The 20,668-nt window shown below is 39.3% G+C and overlaps 1 protein-coding gene across 2 annotated transcripts in view; it reads right to left on the bottom strand.

Moving 5' to 3' along the window:
* Nucleotides 1-20,668, bottom strand: part of CNST (consortin, connexin sorting protein) — a 46,149-nt gene that overhangs the window by 22,695 nt on the left and 2,786 nt on the right. The window contains exons 1-4 of one of the 2 annotated variants that reach the window (XM_072332485.1): nt 17,393-17,498; nt 10,896-11,333; nt 3,263-3,468; nt 977-1,007 (exon numbers count right to left, since the gene is read on the bottom strand). In XM_072332485.1, the coding sequence (XP_072188586.1) occupies nt 977-1,007; nt 3,263-3,468; nt 10,896-11,333; nt 17,393-17,414 (697 nt within the window). In that variant the 5' untranslated portion in view covers nt 17,415-17,498. Of the gene's footprint in view, nt 1-976; nt 1,008-3,262; nt 3,469-10,895; nt 11,334-17,392; nt 17,499-20,668 lie in introns of those variants that run through there. The other variant, XM_072332487.1, reaches the window with a different exon arrangement.

The raw sequence follows: 20,668 nt of genomic DNA, 5'->3' as shown, positions 1-20,668 counted from the left end.
ACCTCCCTTAGCACAACGTGTGTATTTTTATTTTAATCTAAACACTAATAGTACACACTCTAGTCAACCATTGTGATAAACTTGTTCTTACTATGATGTGCCCTATTTGATAGAACAGAACATAAATCCTATCTAGATTGGACATATTTCCAGTTATTAATACATGGAACAAAACTTATCCTATAAAACACGTCCTTTAAAAACATTTTCTTACTTCCTTGTTTCTGCCCAACTATAAACAGTTGTACCAGCACAGTTTTTGAAAGTGGATTTATTACTTTAATTACATTCCAGCTGTCAGATTAGGGAGAAACTGCTAACATGCTGTATATTCGCTCATGGGTAAATTATGGCTCTTCATAGAATCATAGAACTGCTCAGGTTGGAAAAGACCTTAATGATCATGGAGACTGAGTTCAACCACGACCTAGCCATACTACCCTAACTAACAACACTCCACTAAATCATATCCCTGAGAACCACATCCAAACAGTTTTTAAGCACATCCAGGGATGGTGATTCAATCACCTCCCTGGGGAGCCTATTCCAGTACTTAACTACCCTTTCTGTAAAGAAGTGTTTCCCAAACTTACCCTGGTGCAACTTGAGGCCATTTCCCCTCGTCCTGTCACCTGTCACCAGTGAGAAGAGACCAACACTGCTCTCACTGTGAGCACTGGAACAGAGCAACAAGGTCTCCCCCTCAGCCTCCTTTCCTAGACTAAACAGCCCCAGCTCCCTCAGCCTCTCCTCATAGGGCTAATTTTCCAAGCCCTTCACAAGCCTTGCTGTCCTTCTTTGGACCTGCTCCAGCTCAGTGTCCTTTCTGTACGGAGATGCCCAAAACTGAACACAGTATTTGAGGTGGTTCGCCCTGACCCACAACCTGTGAGTCACCATCAAAGTATGTATTTTCTGTTTTACCGTGTCAGAATATTTTAATACCACATAACAAATTTTACAGGCAAAAGGATACATTCCTCCTCTTGAAAGTAGGTCTCAGCTATCTGAAAAGGAAAAAAAAAAAACACAGGAAAATTAGCATTCCTTCATTTTTATAAAAGAGTGGCAGGGATACAATTTAAACTTTTCATCATAGCTTTAAATGTCTGCTTTGTAGGTTCATATTTAGCTTTGAGAGAATACAAATATTCACACTAAATGCATGTACTCTTATTCTAAGAAAGATGCTTAAAGAGAATATCAAAGATATTGTACATTTACTTGCACAGATGAGTTTGCCCAAATGTATGTTGGGTTTTGCCTTGTTACACCAACAAACATTTATTTCAGCTGTTTTAAAAAATGCTTATATTAGGAAGTTATAAAATGACAGAAGCACTGTGTTTAATGATAGATGAGTTTTATTTCTATTACTGGCCATGATGTAAGATCATTGTCAAGCTCTCCTGAGCATTACAGTGCAATGTGATATAATGGAGAAGTCGAGGCTTCCTGACTTATGAGAAAAGATCAGTCTCTGGATCAAAGACACTGAAAGTAAAACCTACTGCAAGATCAGAGATATACCAGCAGGCTTCCTGTTTATATCCCATTGACAACATTTCAAATTTTAAGCATTTGAAATTCATGAGATAAACATGAGAGGAATGAATTTTTTCTTTTTGTTACACCAGCAGAATCCAAACAATAGCATTGCAGGAACCTTCTGCTTTCTTTCATGAAGCTACTCTTCTCTGCTAAAAAGATCTAAAGACTCTCCACTTGTTCTGTCATTTCCCAAAGCATGGCACCTTGGTATCTGAAGCTCTTTCAGAATAGATCAGGTCATACAGTTCAGCCAAACAGCAGCTGTTTGATTAGCATTGTTGCTGTTATGACAGAACAAATGTGAGTCTTTTCTTCCTAGAACTAACGTTTCTATAGTTAAAACTGGGTCTGTAACAAGATATCTCTACCAAAAAAGACTATTCCTCCCCTCTGACAAATAGTCTTAGAGATTTACAACGTGAAAAAACTGTGATTTCCAGAAAAGTAGGTAGACTTTTCTCAGAAATCAGAAGAATAATGATAGGATTATTTGTAAATGCAACATAAACCTCAGAAACGTGTTTTTCAAACATCCTAATACAAATTGCTTGATATGTCTTAGGAAGAAAGAGAATGTGTTTGGTTGACACGTTTGAATCTGGAAACCATGACTGTGCTTTCAGTTCTGTCACAGTTTCTGTGCGACTTTGAAAAGGTTGTTCGCCTTAGGGTTTGGCTTCCTCACGCATGAAGCTGTGAACAGATTTCATCTCTATTGCGGTCAGTGACACACCTTCATGTTTGTCAAGAGTTTTGAAATTCTTGCCCTAACGGTACTGTTTTCCGAAGTAGACCTTTGTACTGACTCATAGATAAGCACCAAATATGACACGGCTGTTAAGTACAAATGGTTAACCTTAATGTTAAGTTTCAAATCAATTAAGGAGCAATAAGAAATAACTTCACTTAAATGCAAATCTTAAAACAACAACAACAAAGCAAACAAAACCCCAAAACCCCTCCTGCGTTAAATGTGAAGCATCTATAACTTGTGTTATGAAAAAGAAACATCTCCTAACATCATCTCTTCTTATCTCTGTAAAAAGAGAATAAAAGTGCAGGTGTGTCATCATAGTGAAAATATTTAAAATATTATAATGGTCCAGTTTTTCACAATAAGGACAATGTAACTAAGTCAAATCAGACACTACCATGCCTCCGAGTCACTTCAGCCAAACAAAAGGTCTTCCAGCCTGCTGTTACTCCAACACAACAGACTATGCATTAATAGTTCTAGCCACATACTTTTCAAAGTGTGCCTTTCAAATTACACAGTATTTCCTTTGGTAGTGCAGATGTGGTGACTGTGCTAGGAAAAGTATATACTAAGGAATCTTGAATCTTAGCCTTCACACATGAATCTCAAGCTAGGATCTGGAATAGCAAAAATAACTCCACGTATAAACTGTGATTTAGACATCAGCTATCTTGCATTTCTGTGTCCTAAATATCCCACTTGTGTCTTCCATATCATGGAAAGCCTGTCCTTAAGAGTTTCCTTCTATAGCAGAATGTACTTCTGAGAGAGATTATAATTTAATATCTATTAGAGTGGACATATTTGCCTTGATCCTCTGTTAAACAGCAAAACTTGAAAATACACTGTCCAGATATGAATACTGACATATATTGAATCAGTGCATCTTTTTACTACTGAGAAAAAGTCTCAATCACACAGCTGTGTGTAGCAACCCAGAATCAAAGCAAGTACCTGATGGAGACACAGGGGCAGTGTCTTTGAATCCGTTTGCTCAACCTCTTCGCGGAGCAAAGAGAAAAGGGACTGCAAGGTTTGTTTTTGTTCTTTCTGGTGATAATTTTCATTTGCTTCAACAGCACCTTCAGAACGCACAGAATCCGTATGTGTAACAGGAGTATTTTCCTCCTTGATGGCTGTGGTTCCCACTGAAGGAACCCCTTTAAAAAGAACAAGTACTTAGGTTAGGATTCAAAAAAATACGCTGAGCTGCATTTTTAGGAAATATGAAGACAAAAGCCGTGGATAAAATCTTATCATCTTAAGCAATAGTCCTGTAAGTACACAAAGTATTGGTCTTGACAAACTTAGTTGCAATAGATCTGTCTCAATGTCACCTCACTTACCTGGAAAGACATAGTGACACACATCAGCTATTTTTGTACACTACTAACTGGGACTCCATTTTAACTTGGTATGAAAAAAAAAATCACCTAGCCAAAACTGTTTTGAGAGACCACGAATCCAAAAGAAGTGTTGTGGCTGATGTTCGTTTCAGCAGCTAAAATCAATACCTAAGAGTTCAGACTCGAGAGGCCAAACTTCCATTTTAAAATAGGTGAAGTTTTGCTCTGAATGGACTGAAGGAAAAAAAGAAAGAACAGTGAGTTCCAAAAATGCAGGGAGTGCTTTGAGATGAGTGGGTGTTTTGGTGGCAGTCACCTACTTCCAGGAAAGAGCTTTGTTGGCTTGCTAAGACAAATGTCTGGAGAATGCACTGAATGGCTACGTCACGTAGGTTCTTGGCTGGTGTCTTCATGCCTGATAAGGAGCTTGTAAAGAGAGAAGTCCAGGGAAGGAAGGTCTCCTGCTGAGAAGGTGAATTCAACCTGTTCTTTGGATGACAACACAGTGTTTCCTCACAGTGATGACAAGAACTTAAAGGACAGAAAGAAGCAGATGATGTGGGAATCCTGCTGTGGATCACAGACACCAGCAAGGAGTGTGCTGCTGGGTGAAAACAAAAACATCCCTCGATAGCAAGATTGTTCAGGAGATGAGCCAGTAATGATGATCCCCTTTGGCACCAACAACATAAGGAATTTGATGAACAGAATCTCTGGGTATGCAGGAAGCCAGTACCTCCCTGGTACACTCCCTCCCAATCCACTGTTGCCTGTCTACCACTTTTACAGAAGTAAAAAAGGAAGGTATGCAGGTGAATGACTGGCAATGTATGTGAAGCATAACATAAAGCACGACAGCACAAAAACATTGCAGGAAAAAAAACAAAAACAAAAACAACTGGGGTATAAACCCTATATTTTATTTGAGAAATGCCAAGTTACCAGTGCCTTGGAGGAGAGGTTCTTGAAGGACTGGAAGCAAGAGCAGGGCTTGATGACCACTTTTCAGAGTGAAGAAAAGTCAGTGGTGCGATACTAACAGACTATTTTTACTGAGTATCTTTATTTCCTTCTCCAAACCAAAGATGGCCAATGAAATCTCAAACTGTGCAAATGACAAAGGTCTTTGGGGCAGACAAGTACTGCAGGAATGGTGATGAACTCCAGAAGGACCTCAAGAACTTGTGCTGACAAAAAGGTGGCTGATGAGTTGCAGTGTAGGTAAAACTAAACTATTGCCTGTACAATTCCAATTTCAAAAACAGGTAATAAAATTCAGGGAAGATCTTAGTGTCATTATTGATAATTCTGTGGAATCATTAGAATATGAGCATCATCTGCCAAAAAAAACCCAACAAAAGTTGGGCATCATCAGACAGACTGTTGAGAACTAAACTGAGGATACAATTTTCTAACTTGGAATGCAGATTTTTTGGCAGTGCACAGTTCCAGTCTCTTCTCTAAACAGACTCTTCTCAAGGCATAGGCTTACTCACTAATACCCACAATACAACAACTGTAGAATATGGGGAAGTATGTGGAACAGGCTGCAGAAGCGGTCAGGTTTGCATATGCTCCCTAAATAGCATCTCCCATTACTACAATCAGAGAAAAGGCACAGGATTAAGTGGACTGGCAGGGCAGCTCTGATTTGTTAAGTATCTCCTCCTGAAAGTACCAGTAAAAAGTTCAGGAACTGATTGCACTACAAAATAAAACTATGACCATGCCATAAGTTTTGCTATGACATGGCTGCTGAGGGCTATGAAGAGACAGGATCTCTCACAGACACATGCTATCATAAAGCTCTGTGAAAGTGGTAAGTTTGTAAGTTTGCTCCTTTAAGTGAACCAGTTCTAGCACAAAGCTTGGCTTTATTTCTGCAAAGCTGGCTACTCTGCCATTACAGAACATACCGTATTAGTAAAGAGTAGGTGCCTACCCAGTCCTAAAACAATTGATTGCTCAATTCATGAACAAACTTCTTTTTTCTATGATGACAAAATGTATTTGATATCTTTAGAGAGGACACAATTTTACAAAATTAAGAAGTTGAGGTATTTGTTAAAATATCAGCATTATTTCAAATGCGACACTGCTGTAAGTGGATAATGCCCGTGTTATGACGGAAGTATGGCATGGCCTAAAGTAAAAGTTAAAATTACTTGTTAAAGATTATGGTCAGCCAATACTGACACTGCTTTCTCCATATAAAGGTGCATCTTGCTCTTAGAAAGCAGCACACTCAGCCCAAGAGTTTCTGAAAGAGCAAATTCCATTTTGGAAGAAATTGTGAAACACATCTCCAATTTGAAGGGGAAAAAACAAAAGCAAACAATCACCCCAGAAATATTGCTATTTCTCAGAAAACACATTCTGAGTATTGCTGCAGGAAAACTGTATCCTACTGATTAATGAAAAGCCTGACGCTGTACATAACAACTGAGAGCTGTGAAGCGCAATGCAGGAGGAAATGAAGAAAAAAATGAAAAGAAAAAGACAAAAGCTCCACCAGCCTTCCCCCCAGAAACCCAGTGACGGCACCTTGACTGTTTTCAGTCACAGCAATTACATACGTGAAATAAAAGACTTCTTGAAATTAACTTAATTAGACAAAACACAAAAAACAACTTGCACAGATGTGATAAACACAAATACACTGAGACTTGTGCAAGAAACCTGTATAAACTCAACCGTGGTAAGCATGTTCTTCCCAAACTACACCCTTTTCTGAGAACTCATCAGCTAAAAGCAGGACACGGGGGGGCACCATGTCAAGCTAACCCATTCCCAACAACAACCCTCACTTTCTATAACCATTCTGATTCTGTTGCTCCTGCAACTCGAGCACTCAGCATATTTCAAATTCCCTTGCGTTCACTGCAACTGAAACCTTCCAGTGGTGATCCAGGTTTAAGATTTAGAGCTTAAGAAAGGCACTGAATGTCCATGGAAGGCACCACTGTCCTATTTTAGTTATTTATAAACTCTTTATTGTAAACTACCCAGGTCAGGAGTCCTAACAATCTCCGTGGGTGGCTATTTTTGCAAGGCTTATTGCCAGACAAAATATGGGTGTAACTTAACATTGCTTTTTCAATATTAATGCATGCCTCTGCTTTTCCACTTGTGCTTGCTACGGGACCTAAAGCAACAAGAGACATAACTGGGTGCAAAGTACAAACCAGGAGGTGTTTTTAGATAGAATGAAGGCTGTATTTAAGAAGATACGTATGTTTTTTCTCAGCACGTGGCCACGAAACACAAAAAGAAGATGCACAAGTTTTAGCAAACCTCTCTCAGGAAAAAAACTCACTTAAAAATGCACTTTAATAAACTGTTAATAATCAGCTGTCACATCAAAACATGAAACATGCTCAATAGCAACTACCACAAAACCCCTTCAGTTTAATGTTATTGTGGTACTTTTTCTACTACATAGTTAGATGCTGCATATTGTTCCTGCATATAGCTGAGCTGTCACTCACTTGGAATCCAAGTCATTTACTACACTGGATTTAATACAATGCATCAGAGTCATTCAGGTTAATTCTACCTCACTTTATTTAAATACAAGCCATTATTTGCGCCTTAGTAACAACATAACCAGGAACATTTTCTGAGGCTGCAGCACTTAGTAACATTATTGTATCACACAGGTGTTATGGGCTAAGATCCCTTTCCATTTATTTATTCTTCATGTTCTTAAAACCTTGTGAAATAAATTGAATAATTACAGGAAAAGAGCGTGTTGCAGAACTGAACACTGGGAAAAATGACCAAATGTAGGACAGCACTCAATGCCACGTTCATGATACAATACAATATGCAGCTACCAATTATGTCAGGGCTGATCTTCTGGGAAAAGATTTTCTTTTTTCAGACAACAGGGATACTTTAAGATTCACATTTACAAGAATAAATAGAAGCAAATCACACTTCATAAATCACCATTCCTATTGCACCAGCGCTACCACAGTTCAGTACAAGGAAACTAAGAATGAATAATGATCAAAATGTAAATTTGTCAATTTAAAGCTGCATCATGTTTTTGATCATCACTGGCCTCTTAAAATAGTCTTTCTATTCAAAACTAATACTAATATCCAAACAAGTGTGATAAAAAAATCTGGACCTAGAAGCAATAAACTCGTCAATTCACTCTGTTTCCAGCAGCACTAAGACAACAGAAAGAGGTTGTTTCTTTAAACAGTGCACAGTGAAGTTCGGAACTACTTGCTCCAGGACACCAATGTGGACACAAAAAACAACTGCAAGTCAGATGACAGATTCACTGTAGGCTATTAATTCTATCAGTTCTCATTCGGGGAACACCTGGATGGGTACAGAACCATAGAATCACCAAGACTGGAAAAGGCCTCCAAGACCATCCAGTCCAACCAGCCATCTACCACCACCAGTATTTCCCCACTAAAACATGTCCATGTCTTAGTCTCTTTGTCTTGTCCTGATGCTCCTTCCTAGCCACCCTCTACTGACTGCTGTCAGAGACAGAATATTCAAGAAGGTGGATGTTCAAAAAGCTACAGTAATTCTTCATTTTGCATCTCAGTCTACTGAATGGAGAAGCTAGAATAATTCTTGCTCCTACGCGCTGCAAACAGAAATGTAATAATCAAATAGTTGCAACTATTTTTGCTTAGTTAGAAAACATTTAGAGGGCTTCAAACACACTGCAAATGCAAGTACTTGCTCTTCTAAAGTAAAAACATATATTCAGAGAGGAAGATTGACTTCTCTAGTGATCACCAGTTTGCTACTCAAAATGTCCTGAATAAACAAAAGGTGGTTTTCCATACTCCACTTTCACTGCTTCAGATACTAGTGAGCTGATAAGGACAAATTCTTAAACCAAAAATCACATTTCAGCCTGGAGAAGAGGAAGCTCAGGGGAGACCTCGTTGCTTTCTAAAACTGCCTGAAGGGAGGTTGTAGTGAGCTGGGGGTCTGCCTCTTCTCTTGGGTAAATGATGATAGGACTAGAGGGAATGGCTTCATTCAAGCTCACCAGGGGAGGTTCAGGCTGGACTTTAGGAAATATTACTTCTCTAAAAGAGTGGTCAGGCAGTGGAATGGGCTGCCCAGGGAGGTGGTGGAGTCACCGACCCTGGAGGTGTTCAAGGAACATTTGGACATTTGGACATTGTGTTGAGGGACATGGTTTAGTGAGAACTGTTGGTGATGGGTGGATTGTTGGACTGGATGGTCTTGTAGGTCTATTCCAACCTTGGTGATTCTGTGATTTTCCAGAATAGTAATGTTTAACAGCAACCATAATAAGTTTGTTTATATTGACAGAGAGATCTCTTCTGTATCAGTGAGTGAAAGCCAATTCATCCATGACTTCTCAATAGCTAAAAATAAAAATTAAAAAAATAAAAAATAAAAAATCACCATAATACATGCCCTGAAAGTATGAACTTTGGGATTCCAACTTACTGGTGTGACTGTCTGCTGTCACCCATTCAGTGATCTTCCTTTCTGATTATTCTTTTCCAGAGGTGGCACAAAGCACAGAAAGCTAGTTTATGTATGTCGGTTAAAATAGCTGATGGTAAAAATTAACAAGGAAGGCTCTCACCAAAATAAAAGTATTTGCAACATCAAGAAACCGTGACATAGTGACTGTGCTGTGTGAAAACAGGAGAACTGCCGTGTGATGATAACTAGAAAGCTTAATGTACATTATCTGGTAGTCAATGGGAAATAAAATTTTCTATCTTGATCTTCCTACTGTAACAGTCTACTAATAAAGCACTAAGTGTTTTTTCATAGAGATTCACTTTTTATTCCCAGCCAGACTTTTAGAAAGCTCTGCAAGCAGAATATTCTTCTCTATTGTATTCTGCATCTCTAGAGTGTTGGTTTTTTTTCCAGGGAATTTTCTTTATTTCAGCTTTCTGCTTTTTACCTTAAGTGTGCCACCTATCATGCATAGCTGCTTTTCTGGTACTTTTGCATCAGGTGATTGCATTTATCAGCAAGAATATGAACTAATGGAAACAGAATGCGTGTAAAGTATAGCTTTCAGTGTTTAGGGAAATTTCTCCTTCCTCTCATCACACACTTCAGGTACTTCTGTCCACACATCTGCATTACATTTTATTTTTCTTTTAGTTCCCCTCAATTACTTCATCTTGTTTTATTTTCTTCTCTCTTTTTAAATATCAAATCTACACTTGAAACATATACTTACTGATGTTCTGCATCACTTAATGAGCAATTCTCCTCACAGTGACGTATTTCAGCATCCTCTTATCTTTACTAGAAAACATAACTTTTCTTTTCTAGATCTTGCCTGTATGCAAAACACATGGAACACAAAACCTCCTTTTCCTTGCTCCACCTATTTTACAACCCTTTCAGATCATCATTTTTCAGAACTAGGCCATAAAAATACAAGTCATTAGTAAAACTCTACTATTTTTATTCCCCCAATTCCCCATCTTCTCAGCCTTTAGAAGGAAAAAAAGAAAAAAAAACAAGAGTGACTCAATTGTTCCAAGTAGCTTTCAAATATACCAATGGGATGAAACACACTGAATTTAATTAATATATTTGTAGCACAATGTCACATAAGCGCTATGATCTATAGCATAAGCCTAATATGCATGTTGATGCAGACAAATCCTACTCATTTGAAAAGGAAGAAACATCTCAAAAAGGACACGTAATAAACTTTTATGTATTCCTTCCCTGATTCTGATGCAAAAAATCTAAAGGAGAAGTAACATCAAAACATACTCGAACAACTCATTACTTGAAATGCACATCCTAAGACTACAGACCAAGCTTTAAACACCTTAAGTAAATTCTGACGGCAACAGGTCTAGACGGTATTCATACCAAGACTTAAAATCTTGACTCTGTATCCAGACACCAAAATCTTGCATTTGAGCACTTGAGCACAAACATAATGCCTGAATTTCTGGCCACTCTGATTTGGAACTCAGCCCAGTCTCCATACTGACAGTCTGTACTTGCTCAACTCATCCTTCCTTGATGTGTTTCATTTGTTATATAGCTGATTGATTAAAATACATACAATTAAAACATCTACAATTGAATCTGATTTAGTAATATTGAAGTAGAAAAAAAGTTAGTTAAATTTTAAAAATAATTAGTATGGCATCTAAGACCTATCTTTATTACTAGTCCACAGATTAAAAATATAGATTTTTTGTAGTAAACAGAACAGAAACATATTTTTTAGTAAGTACCTTTAGATTTTTTACTGGAGCTTCTTTTGCTTCTTGGGCTTCTTTTTCCACCTGGCTGTTTTTCTGTAACAAGCTTTTCCTCCAGCTGAGGGTCCATATGGACATTCACAGATCTCTTCCCAGTCTCACTTTCCTTACAGCCTGGGGTACAGTCTCCACTGTCCATATTCTCATTATTATTGATGCTGTCCTGCTCACCTTCATCCTGTCTTCCCATAGCAATTCTACTAGTGGTCAAAACATCATTCCCATCATTGTCAAGTCGATTCTCATTTTCGTCAGCTGAAGAAACCAAATGAGAGGTCAAACATTCGACCCTATAGTCAGCAGGGAGACTGTCCTTTGAGTCTATCTGTAGATCATTTGGTGGAAATTCTCTGTCGTCCATCAGAGCGTTACTTGTTGAACCACTTAATCCCCTTCCAGATATTTTTAGACCTAAAATACAAAACCAGAAGAAGCATTTATAAATGGTACTATGATAGATAATTAAGCTCATGCTTAACTCCAGTCAGTAAAGAATCCCATTAGCAAAGTGATAGAGCTTAAAGGTACGGGGAAATTCTTTCATACAGTAACTCACTGCCCTGCTGGAAGTCTTGTAAAGCAAAGCTAACTACATACAACAACGATCTATACATCTGCATTTTCATGCAATTATTATTGGTTCCAGTTAAATGACCAAGAGCACAGCTGATCTTCACAGCAGCGCTCAGTGTTACAACTGAGATAACAAGAAAAACAAAAAGATAAACAAGAAGCACCACCTCCACTTAAATCCACGGCCAAAATAAAAACATCCTTATCGCATAAGATCACAGTTTGTCTGAAGTAAAAATAAACCTGGAAGAAATAAAAGCCAAACAACTTTCATTTCTGTCACTCGTGGCACCACACCAAACATATAGATAGGTTAATTATTTTACAAGATCTAGATGCAAATAGAACCTGTTTATTGACTCAGATTGTCACTTCATTTCCAAGAGAACATTCAACATGTCTTCAGATAACACACAAGCAGATGGTTTGCTAATAAAAAAAAATAAGAATCCACCACCTACTCACAACAGGGGTCAATTTTCCCTTTTAGTGAACATGCAGCTCAATGCTGCAATTAAGCACATAGTTACAAGAAAAGAATATAACCCTTAATAGCAGAGTTGTGTGTTACTTACGGAGGACTTTATTATTTGGTTTCCTCAGCTTTTAGAAGCATAGAAATACTGTTGGTTTAACTTAGAAACTATATAGGTGAAATGCAGCTCTGTTACCCACATCTCACTAGATTTAACTCAAGTATTTGAAAAATTAAAGCAAAAAAATGGCTAGCACTCTTGTACTATGCAAGAGCTTTGACTAGGTTTGTAAGGTAGCTTCCTATCCTTTCCTTCAAAGGAATAAGCATTTTAGTAAAGCTGTTTCACCGAATGCTTAGGTATTGTGTTCTGGTATATACTACAGAAATAACTGAAATGCACATTCACTAAATATGCAAGATACTGTTTCATTTTATTTGCTAAAAGAATTCAAATTGCAGAAGAAAAATGAAAAAAATGCCAGGGAGAATAAATAAGCATTCCTCTGTAACCTTTGTAGTTGCTTATAGGACTAGAAGAAAGAAAGCCCCATTCTCATCTTAGCGAAGAAAAGGAGGAGAATCCAGCTACACGCTGCTCAACCTCACCTCAGTCCCTTTAAGATGATGTAGAAGGTAATCCCAGAAGTTGTTTTCAAATATGTGTAGGACAAGAAGGTCATGAAGAGTACTCAGCATGGACTTAGGATGGATAAACAGCACTTAACTTGATAGTCTTCTGTAATTATGTGACCAGTTCAGTAGATAAGAACAGCGGACACCATTTACCTTGACTTTAGAAGGGCTTCTGACACTTTCTCCCATAACATCCTTACAGACAAAAATACAAAAAACAGGCTACGCAGACAATGAGGTGAACTGAAAACTTGCTGAATGTCTGAGACAGAGCACTGTGATCAGGTGAAGGAAGTCCTATTGCAGGCCAGTGACCAGTGTACACCCAGGAGCTAAGAGCCAAGCCAGTACTGTTTACCCTCTTATTAATGACCAGGGCAATAAGAAAGTCAACCGACAGCAAGTTTAATGATGATACAGCGGGAGGCTGTGCTGCCATTCACAAAGACCTTGACAGGCTGGAAAAAGGGATGATGGAAACTTAATGAAGTTCTACAAAGGAAAATGCAAAGCCCTGCACATGGGAAGGAATAACCTCATGCACTAGTACAGACTGACAGTCAGCCAGCTGGAAAGTAGCCCTTCAAAAATGGCCTGGAGGTCCCTGCAGGCAGCAATTGATCACTAGCCAGCAAGATGCCTTTATGAAAAAGATGCCAGCAGCATCTTGGGCTGCATTACTGATAAGGAAGTCAAAGGAGGTGATCCTTCCTCTCTACTCAGCACTGGTGAGACACATCTGGCTGGGTCCAGTCCTGGGCTTACCTCTAGCACAAAACTATGGACTCCAGGACAGGGTCAAAGTGAGGGTTAAGAGTCTGGAGCATGTATCAGAGGAGGCTGAGAGAGCTGTAATTGTTCAGCCTGCAAAGGCTTGGAAAGACTTTATCAACACATATAAATACAAAATGAGAAAGTAAAGGAGATGCGTCAGGCTCTTCTCAGAGTCTCTCAGAGAAAGCACAAGAGGCAACTGACACAAGCTAAATATAAGAAATACTAAACATAAAAATTAGTTTCACTAGTAAGGGTGACTGAACATTGGAAAGGCGTTACCCAGAATAGGCTGTGGAACAGCCATCCTTGGAGATATTCAAAGCCCAACCGGACAGAGTCCTGACCAATCCACTCCTCTTTCTTCCCTGCATCAAATACTCTGTCCCTCTGTGACTGCCCTCTCCACTTGTCCTGACACAATTTCTTAGTATTCCTGAGTTTATTTCTAAAACACTTTGTTCTTAACATAAATTTTGTTGAGATAACAGTTGCCAGGAAGTGCGCTAAAATAGCTTTTAGTAGTCAACCCCTATTAGGAGAAGTTTACTTCTCCTCCACTCAAGTATTCTCAGGTCACTCCATCACATACCATTCTACTGGTTCAGCAGGAGTGGCAAGACATGGGCAGCTACACCTGCCCTTAGATAATACTTCAACCAGCACATGCTCTGTGAAGGTTAGGAATTGGAATGACTGTGTGTCAGGTGCCCACGGTGCTTTCAGAAAGAACGTTCTAAGAGTTCCTTGTAAGCACACAGAGGCTGATGAGCCACCAAGCAGCCGGGCAATGCAAAAGCAAAGTCAGTACAGCTCATTTTCTGCTTCCAACCTGAAGAGCTTGTTAGCCATTTCCAGCCATACCAGTCCAACAAAAAAATACTGCCTTCCCTATAACATATGTGCATCTTAAAAGAAACAACAACAAAACTCAGTCTAAGAGATTAATGAATTGTACATTGAAGTGGGAAAGATGCAAGTTGTATTTTTCTTTGGCAAACTAACAAAAGGAACAGCTTTCCTCAAGTATCAGAAAGACAAGGAAGGGATCTCAGGAGGAGATGCCCATCTGGAGAATGTATCTGTCTGTAAGAGGGATACTCCTTATTCAAGCCCCTTTCTCTTCAGGAGTTAAATGTGAAAAGAAGAGCTAAAAGAAGAATCAGAACCAGAATATTTCTGTTATAGACATCCACACAACAGTAACATTTATTGATGGTAACTGTTCCAAATCATTTGAAACAATAACAACAAAACAAAAAAAAGCCCAAACACCACATTAAACTTGAAAGGAAGGTTTACTTCTTAGTCTTCCTAGCACATGAAATAGTAATTATTGCTGCCCCACCCAGCTCATGGATTGAGTGGTACATCAGATAAAAGAGGTTATAGTGCACTGCCCAAAGCTAACGAGGAATTAGTTTTATCAGCAATAATTAAATACCAGGATGTCCTGTGATGTCCTACCACTGTTTTGCTTCTATCAGTAAACAGCTGCTATTCCTTTCAACAGCTATCACTGGGAAAACAGAAACACTTAAGCAAGTTGTTTCCTATTAGATTGCAAAATGAGGAAAATATGCTCTTGACAAGTGACATTTTATACAGAGGAAGTTAACATTTTGATGGAAAATACTGAGTCATTTCCTTTTAACATGTGGCTAAAATGACAGTCCTCTAGCTGAGACACTTAGCCTTTGCAGCCTAAGCACACCAACTTTTCTTGGTTTACAGTGTTACACTGTTACACAACTGTTACACACATTAAGGCTATTGGCGTATACAATCAGGATGACTGTAGTACAAATCAAAAATAGGATGGATAATACCTTCTAAGTGGCTAACAATTACATCTAAATTGAAGAAATTAGTTATGTGCTGGCTTGAATACGGACAGTACATATATTACAGAAATACCCTGGCATATGCTTCTTATTGAAGTAAACCAACTTCCACTTTAAAGAGGCCATACTCTTCAGTGTTCACTGTCATGTAGCTTGTATAATTCCAACAACTTCCTTAGTTGCACACTTTTGTGTATGTGTACCACAAGTTCCTTCCATCAATCCTTACTAAGGGAACAGTACCTTAAATACAGTTTGGAGGAAAAAATGGAAGATTTGAGGTAAAAGTTTTAGAGGGAAAGGGACAGCACAACATGCGGTAACAGTTACTCAGCCTAGAAAGGCTGCCATATGAACAAGCAAGCAGGCAAGACTTTTGTCCCTTGTTTTCATACACATTTATTACTATTTCTAATACAAACAGCTTAGCAAGTCCTAGAGGAAAACAAAAACCATTTTGATTATGCTGAAAAGGAAACAGACTTTCAAAAAATGGTATTTTTACAGAGTGAAGGCTTTTGCCTCTTGAAGAAAATAAAAAGAAGAAAAAGTAAAACAGCAGAAAATGTACTATTGCAAACTAATGTCTGCATGCATGTGTAACAGGAATGCTAAGTCAGGGCTTCAACCAGTGATTGAGCACCTGGTGGGAAGGCAGGGCCAACGCAGGTGTTGCATGCAACTGAGTGACCAGGAGGAGTGGAGCCAGGATCCATCCCTTCCCAGGCCTCATTTAAGGGCTGGCAGTAGAGGTGAGGACATCTCTTGGTGGAGATCCCTGCCTACCTGAGGCTATCCAAAGGAAAGCAGCTCTTTTCCTTTATTCCTGTGGCTGTTGCATTTCAGCTCGTTCTCATTTGCTGTAGCCAAAGACTCTGCCTCCCTGCTATTATCGCAGTATTTTCTATCCCATTATAGCATTACAGCAGGTAAGATGATTGATTTTTATTTAATGAACAATTATTTATTTCCAATATGAAGATGTAATGAAGGAGAGAAAACAATGCAGTAGCTAGTTCTTTTGAGAAAGTGAAAGTTCCATTTCTCTACAACTGCTTGCTCTGCATTGTGTTTTATGTACAATACTTCATGGTTGGAATGCTTCTGTTTCTAAAGAAAGAAAAGGGAAAAAAAAAAACAAACAAAACCAAAAGCATATAAATGCTTTAATTTTACAACCTGGCATTCCTGCAGGAAAAATACTGCCATGCTGTGAGCACAGGCTCATTAGTGGTTTACCATTTCACAAGATAGCCTTAGGTACAATCCCATTACTGGGTAGCCTAGCTCTGAGAGAATCTCATTAACTTCCTTCTGACTGTGTTCAGTTTGCCCTATGTCCTGATTTGAAATAAGGTACTAGACATAAAAAATATCTTCCTGCACGTTTCTTGCTTCCATTTCAGATACGTGATTTAGGAGGTCTCTCTCTCTTCAAACATGCTAATTCCAGTATTCTCCAAGTTGCTTGGGGTAGCTTAACAAATATCTGAATTTACAAAATGTCTGAGCACGAGCAGCTTGGTGGTTTGGTACTTTCTGACGCTGAAGCAATACTTTAGGCTGATGATCCTCATGTCTGCGCCTGAGAAGATCATAGAGCAGACACTCCTGGAAACTAAGCTAAGGCATATGCCAGATGAGAAGGGGATCTAAGACAGCCAGTGCAGCTTCACCAAGGGAAGATCATGTCCGACCCATCTGGTGGCCTTCTCTGACAGAGTGAGAAGGCACTCGTGGACAACGAAAGAGTAACTGATGTCTACCTCGACTTCTGCAGAACCCTTGACATAGTCCCACGCCACAGCCTCATCTCTAAATTAGAAATATACAGCTTAGAAAAGGGGGGAGGTTGTTCAGCACTGGTTGGATGGTCACAGCCAGAGGGTTGTGATACCTGTATCCTACATCCAGGTAAAAGTCAGGGACAAGCGGTGTCCCTTGGGGTTTGTCTTGGGTAGGGTATGGTGCTCTTTAACATCTTTATCAACAACACAATTAGTGAGATTGAGTGCACCCTGGGCAAGTTTGCTGATGACACCAAGCTGTGTGATGGAAATGATACAACAGAAAGGAGGGATGCTATTTGGTGAGACCTGGACAGGCTTGAAAAGTGGGTCCATGCAAAACTAATGATGTTTAACAATGCCAAGTGCAAGTTATTGTACCTGGGTTAAGGCGGTCCCACATCTCTATAGACTGGGAGGAGATCTCCTTGAGAGCAGTGCTGTGTGGGTCCTGGTGGATGAAAATCTAGACATGAGTCAGCAGTGTGCTCCTGCAGCCTGGAAGGCCGATAGTATCACGGGCTGCATCAGAACATGGTGGCAAACAAGGAGAGGGAGCTGACTATCCTCCGCTACTGTGTTCCTCTGAGGCCCTAACTGGAGTACTGCACTCAAGCCTGGAGCTGGAAGAAAGGGCTCCAGCCTCACTGTGGCCTCCCAGTACTTGAAGGGAGCTTGTAAACAAGAGGAAGATGGACTTTTTATATTATTTGATGGTAGGAGGACAAGGGGAAATGGTTTCAAACTAAAAGAGGGAAGATTCAGCTTAGATATTAGGTAGAAATGTTTTACTCAAAGGGTGTGGAGGCACTAGAACAGGGTACCTATAGAAGTTACCTGGAAGTGTTCAAGGCTAGGCTGGATGGGTCCCTGGGCAGCTTGATCTTGTGGGTGGCCGCCCTGCCCATGGCAGGGAGGTTGGAATTAGATGACCTTTAAAGTTTCTTTCAACCTAAGCTGCTCTATGATCTTTACACTTTTAAAGAGCTGGAATAATGCGGTTTTGAGAGGAAGTTCTATATGCTATTTTCAACTTCTGAGCTTCCCAGTCACACTGCTTATTCACTGCTTTGGTAAACAATGATAAACATATGCTGCTAGGCATAACCTACTCTTCCTAATGTACCATTAGTACAAGAGTACGTCTCAGTCACCAGCCAAATACAAGATGTTTGTCTGGGAACAAATAATATGTTATTAGAACATATGAGATTTTCATCCAATTTCTTTCATACAAACAAGCTTTTTCAGCACTTGAGATACAAAATGATAATCCTCTTCAGTATATGAGAAGTTTTGGATTTCAAGTTTTACTAGGCTTTACTTGTGTATGAGAATAAGATGGGACCTCACCATTAGCTAGAAGGGTGACTAGGAACCTGAAGCATCTCCCTTATGAAAAAAGAGACTGAGAGACTTGGGACCATTCAGTCTGGAGAAGACTGAGAGGGGATCTTATCAGTGCTTACAAATATCTAAAGGGCACCTGTAAAGTTGATGGGGCTGGGCTCTTTTCGGTGGTGCCTGCTGACAGGACAAGAAATAATGGGCACAAACCAGAAAACAAGAAGTTCCACACGAACATCAAAGTAACTTTACCCTGAGGGTTAACAGGGAACAGGCTGCCCAGAGATTTTGTGGAGTTCCTCCTATGGAACTATCCTGTCCTATGGTGATATGAGACCCACCTGGACATTTTCCATATAACCTGCTGTAAGGGATCTGCTTTAGCAGGTGTGTTGGACTAGACGATATTCAGAGGTCCCTTCCAAACTCTTCTGTGATTTGATGTGTTAATTTTGTCTTGTCTGAAGCAAAACAACCAAACATATCAGGGGTATTAAGGTGCTGGAACAGAGTAGGAGGATGGAGAACTCTCATTGCTGCAGCACTTTTAAAAGGAGTCCATACAAACACTGGCCAGGAAAAAATTATAGACATATTTGACAACTACATCATTTCTCCTCTGTACTTCCTTTGTAAGTTAGCAAAGCATTTTCAAAGATGTGACAGTCATACAATAGAAAGATAAATAAATAATAAAGGATTAAAAATAAACAAGACAAAAATAAGCATGACAAACTCTTGAGTAAGGCAGCACAGTCACAGTATTGAAACTAAAGACTTTTGAGGATATACACAGGCAAACCAGGTTTGGTGAATCTGAGAGTGCAGATTGTGCTGATGTGTATGTCAGGATTCAATGACAAAGAACTCTGAGATAAATAAGCAGCAGATGTGCTTATTTGAATGCTTTATGCCTGTCTACAAAGGTTTAAAGAGCACTTCTTTTTTTGCATGCACACAAAAACTATTTGCAGTAAACTTAATGCGGATGAAAGATGCCAGATTGATAGCCCTAGGGACTGAGTCTCTCTGTATACAGAGAACAGATATAGCACCGAGTGAGAAAAGTTGTACCCCTGCCAGAATGCCATACAATACACAGCTTATGCAACAGCCTTCACACGACAGAACCCTTTGCCACTGCACTGAAAATGTTAAAAATACTGCTGCTTAGTGTTCATTACAAGGCAAAATATGATGTGGATGCAGTTATTAACATCCGCAGGGACACAATTCAAGCCATCAGCTCCTTTAAAAATGTTTATTTTTGAGCTGAATGGCTCTGTTGTCAGCTGTGAACTTTGCTGTGCTGTTTGACGGGCTGAAAAGTCAAACTGCACTGGCTATGAAAACAATTATTAAATGGGGTGTTATCCCAACAGAAAAATACCAAAGAAAAGTGGTTTAACAGAGTTTTTTCAAGTAAGTTTATGGTCACATACACGACCAGACAACTGCTGCTCAGAAATGATCTCAGAATAACTTAATTGCTTCACTTAATTAGTACCTAGGAACTCTCCGGTGATCCGCATAGTTCATCTAGCTCATTTTAAAGGTCAGTAATTCCCAATTAATCAGGTTTTATGTGTTTGTAATGCTAGGCTGGAAGCTACACTGTCACACGTAGCAGGCAAGCTTCTAAGGAACCTCAGACTCTTGCTAATAATTGCTTGCTAATAATTTGGCTAAACAGCAAAAGAAAACCCCAAACTGAATCCCTCAAATCCAGGAGCTCAGCCATTTTTCCACTGTCATCTGATTACACGTAAAATAGCAATAAGTAAAGGTTTATAAAGCATAGTGGCTCCAAATGTAAAATTACTGACCTCATTATAAAGAACACATTTTTATTTAGTAGGGAGATTTCCAACACAGAATGTTTGTTACCCACTGGTTGCATCTTAAACCAAATTGTGGTACAGAATTAAATGCAACTGCATCTCCTGAGATCTTTTTTGGTGCATGTATGGCTCTGCAATGGAGGGCTGGCAATGACAATGGATGATGAGTGCAGATGCTTACAGCATTTTGAAGTTCTCTCTTACCACTCGCCCATCATTTTCCTTGGTCACCTTCCAAAGTATTACAATAAAAAAACAGGGCAAGTAAAGTGCAAGTGAAAACAACAATTCAGTGGCACTCTGCACCTCAGCAAGGCATGGACTTATTTCTGTCAGTAACAGAACCATGCAGATAAAAGTAAACACAAAAGACATTTAGAACCGTTGCGAAGAAAAGCATCCCTTTACTCATCTCCTTGACCCACAAAAGTAATGAGCTCTTTTGGCTGTAACAGGCTGGAATGCTTCT

This window comes from Excalfactoria chinensis, chromosome 3 (assembly GCF_039878825.1).
Source record: "Excalfactoria chinensis isolate bCotChi1 chromosome 3, bCotChi1.hap2, whole genome shotgun sequence".
NCBI lineage: Eukaryota > Metazoa > Chordata > Aves > Galliformes > Phasianidae > Excalfactoria > Excalfactoria chinensis.
This window is presented reverse-complemented; position numbering and strand designations above follow the sequence as displayed.